This window comes from Amphiprion ocellaris, chromosome 21 (assembly GCF_022539595.1).
Source record: "Amphiprion ocellaris isolate individual 3 ecotype Okinawa chromosome 21, ASM2253959v1, whole genome shotgun sequence".
NCBI classification, from domain to species: domain Eukaryota; kingdom Metazoa; phylum Chordata; class Actinopteri; family Pomacentridae; genus Amphiprion; species Amphiprion ocellaris.
The window spans coordinates 25,304,565-25,317,882 of record NC_072786.1 but is presented as its reverse complement, the minus strand read 5'-3'; the positions used below and the strand labels follow the sequence as shown (position 1 = coordinate 25,317,882).

At 39.8% G+C, this 13,318-nt stretch overlaps 1 protein-coding gene and 1 non-coding gene across 4 annotated transcripts in view; both read left to right on the top strand.

Moving 5' to 3' along the window:
• The first annotated feature begins 4,385 nt into the window (after positions 1 to 4,385).
• Positions 4,386 to 4,550, top strand: LOC111574052 (U1 spliceosomal RNA). The gene has a single exon (XR_002746585.2). It is a non-coding gene; the product is annotated as a U1 spliceosomal RNA (small nuclear RNA).
• A 4,231-nt stretch (positions 4,551 to 8,781) lies between these two features.
• The window catches only part of slc26a5 (solute carrier family 26 member 5), a 19,934-nt gene continuing 15,397 nt past the window's right edge, over positions 8,782 to 13,318 (top strand). The window contains exons 1-3 of one of the 3 annotated variants that reach the window (XM_035952016.2): positions 8,782 to 8,960; positions 10,488 to 10,548; positions 11,207 to 11,534. In XM_035952016.2, the coding sequence (XP_035807909.1) occupies positions 11,377 to 11,534 (158 nt within the window). In that variant the 5' untranslated portion in view covers positions 8,782 to 8,960; positions 10,488 to 10,548; positions 11,207 to 11,376. The remainder of the gene's footprint in view (positions 8,961 to 10,487; positions 10,549 to 11,206; positions 11,535 to 13,318) is intronic. The other 2 variants (XM_055006437.1, XM_023278440.3) reach the window with 2 other exon arrangements.

Genomic DNA, 13,318 nt, shown 5'->3' with positions numbered 1-13,318 from the left:
GGGCTCACAAGTCGGAAAAACTCATTAAAACCGTCCACTGGTTGCTAATATATTAGTCTAATTAGCGTTAACTTAATATGCCGTTTAAAAAATCAGGCGCTATCATCTGCACTAAATGAGAACCTGCTGTGATAAAGTCAGTCACTGCACATTACAGCTTTTCTCTGTCGCTTTGGTACGTTTCTCAGATCAGAATGGAAATTCTCCAAAGCACTTGTTCAATCTTCACATCATTGTGTCACTTGTGCACATCAGAAAAGCAGTTTCTCACTTCTTTGAACAAGTTGCAAATCCTTTGGTTCATCCATGCAAATGATTATGTCCAATTCTCTGCTGCTTCCTACATTATCAACTGCTTATGTCATGTTGATCAAAATGTATTATAATGGGTCTCTGTTGAATAGTCTCACCCCCCACAACATTTATACATTAGTTCATTGCACAAGTCTTTACATGCAAAATGGTGGAATAAGTTGTCATAATATGTCAAGGATGTTTCTATACATTTCCATTAGATTTTTTTTTCTAAATCTGTCCTGAATTGGTAAATTGGATGAGACAGGAATGTCAGGAGGTGCAGGAAGACTGCACTGTAATTCCTGCCCAGTTTTCCCTAAGGAGATTGTCCTCTGTTCACATTTCTACTTTTGTTTCTTTTTTCTTTGTGCCATGCAGCACTGTTTTCCTTTCTGTATCACAATGACGTGGTCTGTCAACAAATTACAACACAAACAGTGAAAGCATAAATATGAATCTTGTCCAGTCTCTTGCAATCAATCTGCCACATACACTAAGGTGGAACTTACAATTTACAATAATTGTCATCAAAACTTTAGCCATAGTTTACATCAGAACACCCCTCTGGAGAACACTGTGATAATGAAAACATGACTAAGAAATCTGACTGTCTGATCCACACAATGACACAAGGCCCCGGTAAGTTTGTCTACAGAGCTGGAGGATGCGCTTTTAGGACCACATCGATTATTCCACACAAAGTACTACTTCATATCCTACCTAAGATTTTAAAGGTTTAATTAACCGAAATAACAAATATTACAATATCATGACTGGGTTGCTGAGATTTGTGTTAAACAACATGAAAATTATACATCTTTGCTCATTGTGTTTCGAGCTATGCTTTTATTCTGAAGGAGGTGTGCACCGATACACGGAAATGAAGTATTCTGTGAGTACCGGGAAATTGTTGGTTATCGTTTGATGAAGTTTCTAATAAAGATGCAGTGATTATATCTGTTCCATGAAGAAGTCTGGAATTAATTCCTCAGCTTGCACTTGGACAAATTGTGTAATTATGAGGTAGAAAAAAAATAATGGAATCATGTAAGGAACTTTGTGGTGTGGAGATCTCAAACAGCACAATCTGAAAGGTTGGAAGGAGGCAGATATTTATATTTATTTCATGCAATAACATTAAATAAAAATGAAAGTTAAATACACAAACATACAAAGGTAAATTAGCTGTATGACTCCCTGACATGCATAAATACAAATGTTTATAACCTTAAACATGCATCAATAAAAATGTTTAACAAATAAAACGTTATAAAACAAACAGCCCTCTCCGTGCAGCCTCCGGCTCTGCAGACACATACTATTGAAACTATTGGACGACTGAAGAAGACCTGCTCAGCCTCCTGCAGGGACAGATTGTCCTGCATAGACAGGCCATATATGATGGCCTGCCAAAAGAAAATGGTTCATTTTTAAACAATGTAATTTACATATACCATTTTACAGCAGAGCAAGCCATGTTAGACAGACACATACACAAATAGCACCATGAAAGGTGTGCTATTTATTTAGCCTATAAAAGTGAACCTTCATGGACCTCTGTTATTAGTTTTTTCACCTGTGACCAGTTCAGATGTCTGCTGTGAAAAAGGTTAAACAGTGAGAGTACATTTTCTTCATAGTTAGACTTTTCATGATCACATTTTTTTGTGAAGCTGAGACATTCAGTATTTTTAACACTCAGTTTTGATGTAGGCTTATCCTTCACTCCTTTACCTCATCTACTCTGTCTACTGTACAGCCTGTATGAAGTTACATCATTACACAGATTGAATCCAAGACAGAAAATTTTAAATGTATTGGTTCACCTCCCAGATTAAACTTGATTTATGTTTATTTATGTTCCCAAAATGATCTGAAAATGTTCAATTTCTCTCTTTATTTGAAGATGCACATAACAGTTCAACAAGGCAGGTCTCTCCCTACGTTGACCAGATTCCCCACATACTCCAATGACTATCACTCCCCATTCTGCTGCTCAACACTGTTCCACCCGCAAAGGTTGAGCAAGGTCAGAACCCATGTTGAAAGTCATTTTAACAGGGCGATTCTCCATGAAGGTAAAGTTGGAAAACATTCTCCCAAGAAATATAAATGGTGCTAAAATGTGGATTAAACTGCCGTTTTAAAAAAACGTTTACACAAAGAAGAAACTGCTCTCCAAATGCTTTTGTTGTTCGTTTTGAAGAGAAAGGACACATTTTGAACTCAAATTTTTCTTTCTATTGTCACACTGCTTTCAGATGGATATGCCTTTGACACGGAGGTGGTGGTGTCTTCTTCTCATGGAGCGTTTCCAAACAGAGGGGTACGACAACCTGAAACAAAACGTGTATATAAATTTTAGTGGCAAGTTAAGAGTTCCGGCTCTGCAGACATACCTTCTCGCTGGGGGCTCCATGACGGAGGTGGAGCAGGCGTCACATGTGGAAAGTGATTCTTGAACAGAAATAAACGCTCACCCTAAGTGCTCGAAAAACATGACATTGTAACTTGTGGAAAAAAATAAACCTGTAAGACCAATAGCTTAGTTCGTCATGCTGACTGTTGTATTAGCTTCTGAGAGCTAAACGTTAGAAATAGCAGCACGAAATACAAGCGGAGCACGGAGCTAGCGCTGATGGCTAACTAGCTAGCGCCGACGGCTAACTACTAGCGCCGACGGCTAACTACTAGCGCCGACGGCTAACTAGCTAGCGCCGACGGCTAACTAGATAGCTTATTGTCTGCTACAGGAGACAACGATGTTACTTTCTAAATATACTTGTTTGCTTAAAGGGAGTTTGCCACCAATGGGATAAATGATGTAAAAGTTTCTTGAAGTCACAAAACACTCACCGTCCTCGAACGTCTCCTACAATGCAGCAGCTGTCTCCCTCCTGTTGCTGGCTGTGCGGTGCCAGTAAATAGCTTCCATTAAACCTCTTCCAACACCTCCTGGTTGACCCACGCCGGCCGTTATGGTACGTGGTTGATCGATAGTCACTTTTGAGCTTTTTCAGCTTCTCCCTACACTGCTTCATTGTCCTCTTTATATACAGTCTACTGTATATGTGAGCGGCCATCCGCTCAGAGACCTCCTGATAAACTTTCTCCGTCCAGCTCCCTCTGTATTCTTTGGTCCGCCATCAAAGACAGAAAAGTCTCGACCTCTTCGTTCACCCATGGTACAGGTCTGGCTGTCATATTAGAATTAGGACGAACAGAGAATTCCGTGAACAGCAAAACACACCACCGTGGATGTTTAAATTTTTTTTTAAATGCCGGTTTGTTTTCGTGCTGGAGTCGCTCTCGTGTGTCGTCACTCCCTGTCCAATCAGTGGCCTGCAACTCCTGTCCAATCAGTGGCCTGCACTCTAAACGTCACCATGTCGGCCCATCTCAGCTCGCTTGGAACCTCAGCCGAGAAAGTGCTGAAAATAGTGCCTCGTACCAGGCACTAGTCCATATGGAAAAGCTCACAAAAAAAGACGAGCCGAGCCAAGCCATACCGCGCCGAGTAGATGCTTGCAGGAAAAACCCCACTACACTATTTATACTATTATACTATTGATACTATTAGGGCGTGTTCGTGACCAACGCATCACTACTCCAGACCAGCAGGCGGCAGCAACGTTACCGTCAGTGGTCTACCACCAGTGAAGAGACAAACAGGAAGTGGTCGTAATATAGTTTGAAAATACTTATCCGTGTGTTTATAGTGTTTTTTCCTGAATATCAGATGTGGTTCAAACTATTTTTGGCGGCTGTTTGATTTAGCTTTGATTCAGTAGACCGTCCTTGTGGGCTGTTAATGATCTGTAAGAGGGTAAATAGATCAAATATGTGATTTTTAGGTTAGCTTTTGACGCGCAAATACAGCATTGCATGATGGTACATGTAGTCACTTATATTTGAGATGAAATGTGAATTTTCTCGGCCAGTGTTTGTAAAAAGCTTCCTTTTTGTGTATTGACATGATGTAATGTGAGCCCTGCAGCCTGTGGTTTAGTGAATTAGTAGAATGTGAGATCCATGAGTCAGCTGGGTTTGTGTATGAATGACGTTGCCGCGTGTGAGGCTTGAAAGTCATACTTACCTGGCAGGGGTGACACCATGATCAAGAAGGTGGTTTATCCATAGCGAGGCTCAGTCATTGCACTCTGACTGTGGCTGACCTGTGCGAATTCCCCAAATGTGGGAATCTCGACTGCATAGTTTTTGGTAGTGGGGGACTGCGTTCGCGCTCTACCCTGTCAATGTGTGAAATAATAAGACGTGAGAAATACTAAAGAAGCGAGAAAGTGGTATTAAACTACTTTATAGAGTGTTTTCTCTACGTTTACTTATGATCGACGGCCCACAATACCTAAATCATAGCCGCCGCTCCGTTCATTTTTTTTGTAGAACATTTTTTTGTTATTGCAGTAAATTCCGCATGTCTCCACCTTCACAGCAGAGTGCTGCACTGTGTCGGGTACTCTCGTGTACCAAGGTGAACTACAGATACCATCTTGCTTAGTATCTACTCTTTGATACTTCGGCTTAAAACCACGTTAATTACTCGCGAGAGCGCGGCCTTGAAAGTGACGTCACGTCAAGCACCCAGGCAGCAGGTCAGAGTCAGAGGAGGGGAGAAGGGGATGTCTGCAGGAGAGGGCTGCACACTTCCGGTCGCACATTTACAGCATTTTTTTAAAAAAAAGTTACCACAATAGGTGATCACTAAAGTACACAGCTTACTGTTTAAATGCAGAACTTACAGTTTTAAAGGATGGTTTCACTCAAAATATACTTAGAATTTAAAAGGTTTTTTCAAGGAGTTTTCCACTTTCATTTTGGTATTGGTAAGTTTGTCTACAGAGCCGGAGGATGCGCTGCAACTGGTTGTTGGACTTCCTGACCGGGAAGGGACCTGAAGGGAATTAACAAACTACAATTTATTGTCAAAATTAACTGTACATATATGAACCTAGAATTAATACTAGTTGCACTTAGTCACAATTAATACAAGTTGTAGATATTTACAGAAAATTGTAGATAATCTATCTGTATTTTAAAACCCCATGCATATGAATAATAAAAGTGATACATTTTATCCTGGATGAATGTCACTCTGGATATCTGGCATGTTCTTTTTGACTTGGAAGAAATGAATCATGGATATCTGCCATAGATATCCCATCTGCCTCTTAAATGCTGGTTAAAATGACTTGTCAGAGAACATATGGTGTGTGCTGCTGAAACCTTTTTATCATTCGTAACACTGTTCCAAACTGTGTTCTTTTGTTACAAATCCATCTATTATCTATACACCACTTCATCCTGATTAGACCCTAATGACATGCTTCATAAGGTGTGTGTCTTTAAGAAAGAGGTAGTGGATAACATTCTATCGTTCTGCTTTATGTCTGCTTTGGCATTAGTCTTACACCATTTATCGCTTCAATTAAGATTAAGGTCCTGTAACACAATGTTATTTCTACGACACAATTTAAACAGCAAAGAGCTTCCTAGAAGAGAAATGAGACTGGCCGTATGGATTTACCTACCTAAGTTTGAATATGAACAAATGTTAAGGTTAAGAAAATACAATTAAACATCCATCCATTATTTGTACTCTGTTTTATCCTCATTAGGGTCGTGGGGGACTAGAGTCTACCCCAAATGACTTAGGGTGAAGGCAGGGGACATCCTGGACAGGTAACAGTCTATCACAGGGCTACACATAGAGACAAACAATCACACTCACATTCACACCTACAGACAATTTAAAATCACCAATTAACCTCAGCATATTTTTGGACTGTGGAAGGAAGCCGTAGAAAACCTACACATGCACAGGGAGAACGTGCAAACTCCATGCAGAAAGATCCCAGGAAGGCGAACCTTACATGGACCTGCTGCAGGGCGACAGTGCTACCCACTGACACACTGTGCAGCCCCTTGTTACACATGCTGGAGGGGGAAAAACAGCAAAGGAGAAAACCCCGTGACTGCAACACGTCAGAGTTCTGCTGTCATCATCCACAGAACCAGAGAGCCACAAGCACACAGAGCTCTCACTCTGTCGGTGTTTCCAAAAACAGAAACTTAATCTCGCTCTGCACTCACTGGAGGACTGAACATTCAAGAAATGAAAGAGAAAACCATTTTGAAGTGTTTCATGTTTGCAGAAACTAACGCTGGAAAATTAGTATACTGTTTACCTGTCATGTGCATTTGTCAACAACTTTGTTTGCACCAAAACTCACACAACTGTCACATTTACAACATTCATGCTGAAGACATCAGAACTATATAAGAATACACATGGAATTATGCTGTAAACAAAAAAGTGTTAATCTTCAGTATTAATCTACAATGTAGAAAATAATACAAATAAATGAATGAGAAGGTGTGTCCAAACTTTTGACTGGTAGAGTACACCCTGAAAAATAGGATAAAACAACATCTCATATCCACCTTTCAGTTCACCTGCAGTGCCTTCTGTATTGAACAACTGTAATATTATGAACTAGATCTGAATGCATTGTGGAGCAGGTCTGTCATTTACAGGCTGAACGAGTCAGGGTTTAGCTCGTGATTTTCACCAGAAAATCTAAATCAAACAACTGAGTCAAAGTGGTAATAACTCTTTCAAAATAAAGCAAAAGGAAAAAGGAGGACTCAATGGGTTCTGTTTTTTTGTTGTTGTTTGCTGTTGTTTAGCACCTGATCCCTAATAGTCATTTTTTGATAATACGACACACAAGCCATTACATTTTTCTCACAACCTAGATGGAATCATTATAGTTTTCCCCTGACAAGTATCACTGCAAAATAATACTGAGTTGTTCTTAGTGATCACCTTCACCTCAGGATGAAGCATCTCCATCCTGAATGGTTTGATGCACATCAAAATTAATGAATTAATGATTTGCTATGGCTTTACAGTCACTGTATCTAAACACAGTTGGTCATCTGTGGGAGATTTTGGAAGGACTTGTTACCACCATCACCAAAACACCAAAGGAGGGAATATCTTCAGGAAGAGTGGTGGTCATGGTGACTGAAAGAATGAGATTGCGGCCTGGTGCATGGGCTGAAATGAGCTTCCTCCATAGGGTGTCTGGGCTCAGCCTTAGAGATAGGTTGAGGAGCTCTGACATCTGGAGGGAACTCGGAGTAGAGATGCTGCTCCTTCGTGTCTTAAGGAGCCAGTTGAGGTGGTTTGGACATCTGATATGGATGCTTCCGATAAGACTTCCTGTGAAAGTTTTCCGAACATGTCCACCTGGGAGGAGACCTCGGGGTAGACCCAGAACCCACTGGAGGAATTATATATCTCATCTGGCCTGGGAACACCTCGGGATCCTCCAGGAAGAGCTGGAAAGTGTTGCTGGGAGGAGGGACATCTGAAATGACCTGCTTCATCTGCTGCCTCCATGACACAACCCCAGATAAGCGGAAGAGAATGGATGGATGGATGGATGGATGGCAGGATGGATGGATGGATGGTGGTCATCCTTCCAGTAGAGTTCCAGAAACTTGGAGAATCATTGCCAAGCTGCACTGAATCTTACTACACTCGCCCTTACTATGACGCTTTATGTTGGGTTTTCCTTTGTCACACACCAGTATATCACTATAATATGATGTACCAGTCATTTCACTGTTTTTAAGCTCGTGAAAACAAATTTAGCAAGAACTGGATACTAAACTGCTTAATGCATCAGTCTTCCAAAATGCTTAATATCAAAAAAAGTAGTCAGCAATTAGGAAAAACTTCTAAAGCTTTGTTGAGGAAAAAAAAGCATGCATTCAATACTGATACTAAACAACTAATTGTACTTATATTAATGAATAACTGTTAACACATTCCAGTTGGGCTCATCCATGTAAAGAACTATATATTGCTATGCCAAAATTTTATTCAAAGCAACAGAGAAGGTTTTGACAAAGCAGTCACTTGGGAATATGCCTGTGGTATTTTGTTTGTTTGTCAATGGAGTGTCTTCTGTGAAAGGAAACTACACTGAATGTAAACAACCTCTGACTCTTGAGTATGAACAAAGCACTTGTCAGCAGCCTTTGTTTGATTAAACATTTAAGAAAAGCAGAACTGTCGAAAGTAAAACTAAAGAGGTTGCTTTTAATGTCTCATAACACAAATATTCCTCTGTGATATGATATATGAATAATAACAGACTTTACAGAGCAATATTACAATGAAAGAATAGGGACACAGCATGTCTATCTGTACAATATGCTATTACATGTTACAAAGTGAGGGACACATAATGATATATGATACATACTGATATATTCCTGCTAATAAAACATGTTGAACTGAACTGAAAAGAAAGCTAGCAGCGCCTATGGTTGAAATAATGAGAACAGTTGTGTTAAAGCACTGAAATGTGTGATGGAAGCTGCCAGCTAGCTTGTTATCTTGGGACTACAAATCGGCTTGACTACAAGAGGACAGCGCATGCGTGAAGATCGACGCCCATGTTTACAGCCCAGAGTGATTCATCCTCTCAGCACAGACCATCTCTGGCTTATCAGGAGCGGTGGCTACTGTCCGGGAAGGACGTCGTCCTTGTTAAACTTCAACCCAGAGCTCAGTTAATAAATCCACTCTGTCCCCCAGCAGGCAGGCAGCATCCCGGAGGAGGACGGAGGTAAGAGACCACTAGCATCTAGCATCTTAGCTTAACCGCTGAACTGAGAAGAAAAGCTCTCCTGTCCTGTCACAGCTTACATAGCTAGTGTAGTTGAGCTCTGGTTAGTACCTGTGACACAAACGTCGCCCTTCAATGAACTGAAGCTTGATCTCACATTTGGAATCGAGTAAGACGCTGTTTTGTTCGCCCTTCGTCAGCATCGTGTTGCTCAGCTAGCTAACAAGATGAGAGGAAACGAGGGGAAGCACGAGACTGCTGGCTGATCGTCAGAGTTCATTCATTTGGAAAATGAAACCGTGAAGCTTCAAAATGTTCTCAGTTCATGTAGTAAAGAGGGAAAATGTGCAGCATTACCTCTCTGCTTTATGTCTGCTTTAGCATTAGTCTTACACCATACATCACTTAATTACGATTAAGGTGCTGTTGCACAATGTTATCGCTACAGTACAATTTAAACAGCAGAGAGCTTTCTAGAAGAGACATGAGGCTAGCATTATGGATTTACCCAACAAGTTTGAATATGAACAAATGTTAAAGTTAAGAAAATACAGTTAAACATCTATCCATTCATCCATTCTTACCTATACACCGCTTAATCCTCATTAGGGTCATTGGGGGGGTGGAGTCTATCCCAGCTGACTTTGGGTCAAAGTAGGGGACACCCTGGACAGGTTGGCAGTCTATTGCAGGGCAAGGAGAAACAAGGAAGCACACTCTAATTCACACCTACGGACAATTTAGAATCATCATTTAACCTCAGCATGTTTTTGGACTGTTGGAGGAAGCAGGAGAACCCAGAGAAATGCCACGTATGCACAGGGAGAACATGCAAACTCCATGCAGAAAGATCCCACAATATACATCCAATAACAAATGAATGAGTTCTTTAAAAATTAAACTCAACACCCTACAATTTTATACATTGAAAGCCCAATGAATCCAAAGGTTCCCTCTGAGTAACAGAGTGGTGACAACGCCTCCAACAGAACCAGGTTCAGGGAGGTGGACGTCTGCCTTGATCATTTGGGGTGAGGGCGGAAAGCAGAGACAAATAGACAACAAACAACAGAATATTGGTGGGACAAGTGGGACACAGATCAGACCTGTTGAGCTCTAGAGCTAGAAATACCTGCAGAGAGGCACAGAGAAGACAGAAAGTTGTGCACTGGTGAAGACGTGAAGAGACACCATATAAACTGGATAGCCAAAGTAAAGCATAATAGCTGGATTTATTTTTGGGGTTTCTTTTTGGCAAGACAAAAATGAAAGCAAACAAGAGATCAACCAAAAGTGGCAGTGAATTAAAACTATACTAAGGTTGGACATGACGTGATGTGTAACTGTGATGATGATGGAAGTGACCTCGGTGCAGAGAGTGGAGTTAACATATTTGTAGTGTATGGATGAGCTAAACCATTCAGAGCTTTATAAACAAATCATCAAATTTTAAATTTAGCTCTGTTTTTCACTGATAAGTGGAAATGAGCCAGAAGCAGAGCGATGTTTTGTCTTTTCTTTGTACAGTTGGGAGCCTGGCAGCTGTATTGTGAACTAAATGTCCAACCGTGAGCTTATAAAAGCACAGGTAACAATTCTGACATGGTTAATTAAATACCATATACAAAACATATAATATAAGAACTTAACATGCTTGCACATCTGTTTATATTATTACTATTTCAAGTGGATACAGAAATTGTATGCTGAATAACTGGAAAGCTGGAGATAAGGTCACTGTACATTCATTATGAATCATATGCACACAGTAGCTGTTTATTACAATGATTTCCTCTTCATTCAAGTTACATACTGCCTTCTTTGTTGGTGTCTAGGTTTTATCTAGATTTCCCAGGCGACACCTTGCACTGGAATCCAACTGACAAACTGGCCACTGTTACAGATAAAAAGCAAATATTTCCTCTAGCAAATGTGATCTGCATGTATAGCTCCACAGATGGCAAAACACGAGGGCAGGTTGTGAGATTTTTGAGAGCAGTGACGACACTTGTTTTCTGTTCTGACATGCCCAGAAGAACCTTTACGTCATGTGCTTTTGTATCCCAAACTTTGTCCCAGCAGCAGCTCACATATAATGCAACCCGTGTATTTACGTAAGTCTGCCAAAGACTAAATATTTACTAAAAATCAGATAAAAGATAACTTTGCCAGTGAGCACACAGGTCTGGTTGGCTGTTATTGCCGATGCTTGTAATTACATCCATCTTGTCTTCTCTTGCCCTCAGAGTAGAACGACACAGTGCAGATAGACCATCGCTGGAACACAGTGAGGAATGAAGATAAACCAGTCAGAATAATGACAGAGAAGCAAGAGAGAGAGATAAACTGCACGAGGGATATATAGACTGTGACCTGACTATTGTCACTCAATACAATCAGCCCTCCTGCCTCAACTATGGAACAAGAAGAAACAGCAGCGCGTGAGGATGCAGACTCTCAGCTCATGTACAGGATAGAGCGTCCGGTCTACGATGAAGCTTTCATCCGGACGCATCTTGTCAACCGCAAAGAAAACTCCACCACCATCCGACAGAGGCTGGCAGAGAAGTTTCAGTAAGTCTAGAGGGAAAAGGTCTTTCTTTTGGCTTGTCCTGCTGAAATGCAGTTGGAACTAATAGTTTAATCTGTGTAACACACGAGTCAAAAAGAAAATGTTTCTGCTGGGCTCAGTTTAGTATATTTTTACATACAAGGTTATTCAAAAAGACTAAACCGATTTCTTTATGCAATATTTTAATAAGGAAAAGCAATAGAAAACTCCAGCCAAGTCACAAGTATTCTACTCACAATCAACTTTTATTTCCTGTCTTACAAATGTTCTACCTGCAGCACAGCAACATCAATGCGATAAGAGAATTCCTCCCAGACACGTATCAGCATATTACCATCCACCGAGTTGATCGCTGTTGTTATTCAACGTCATTCAATTACCTTTAACATCAACAAAATGTTGATTGTGAGTAGAAAACTTGTGACTTGGCTGGAGTTTTCTATTGCTTTTCCTTATTGAAATATTGCATAATGAAATCTGTTCATTCTTTTTGAATAACCCTGTATATCCCTTATAAATTTAAATCAAGAAGATGATAAAACATTTAAGAATCTGGGAGGTGATAAGTAATGTAGCAGAATGAAATTGAATGGACTAATAATTTATGCCGTCTATTTAAGGAAAATGCAAAGCAATTTGAAGACATTAAAATGGTGAATATTTTTCATTAGATTTTGACTATAAATGCCTGAACAACAAAGACATTTTAGTTGAAAATGAAAATATGCATCTTTTCATCAGAAAAGTGTATAAAAATTTCCAGTTGTTGTATAATCTATTAGGTATCCACTCAAATGCCAGGTGTTTTTAGAGTAGCAAATTCTAATTCTTCATTATTTCTATGAAACCTCTTTTTTTAATTGAGCTGATCAGTGGTTTAGTCTGTATAATGTGACAGTTAGCCAGCGCCCAAAGAGACATATTCAAACTTTGTATTTTGTCAGATCAACAGTACAAAAATACTTGCTGAACAATGAAATTGACTTAAGTGATCTGAAGTTTTTCTTGATTTTCAGACTAAAAACCCCTCAGACATTATTTTCCACATATATTGGAGCACAAGTACCCAATCTATTTGAACAGTGTGAACATATTATGAAAACATTTGGCTTATTCTTTCAATGTGAAGAGATACAGTGGATGATAATGTGAAAAAACAGTTTGCATTATTTTTTTCTGGGTGTCTTTAGTCATTTTGGAAGAACAGAGTAAAAGACAGTCCAAACTTTTTTAGTTTCTTCACAATCTAATAGATTGTCAGGTTGCCACAGTGACATTTTGTGATTAGGTGTAGACATTAAGAATAACATTTACAGAACTGTGAATCTGAAACAGCATGAGATTTCTACCAGGTTTTATAGTTTTTGTAGACAGGAGTAAAGGTGTGGCAACATTAGTGCAAGTCTGAATCAGAGTAGAAACAAATCTCTATAAATGCTATGCTTGTTCTATCACTTAGCTGGTGTTCTCTGTTTAGTGAGCTATTGCTAGTGAATGAGCAGTTTATTGCTGGTATGAATATCTTTTAGCGATCATTAAACCTGTAAAAGGCAACAAGGCGGTTGGCAACATGAATATTTCCTCATCACTATAAAGTGCTTAGATCATTTTATAGCCCTGTTTCTAAAGTTGAATGCTTAAAAAGCATCTACCTCCCATTTCAGTCGTGGTGACTGTCAGTTTTACGCAGGATGTGAGAATGAGCAAATATTTCTTGTCAGTGTTTACCCACTAAGATGTGCTAACTTTATTGGTTTACTGGTGATTAGGAGAGTTGGGTCATCAA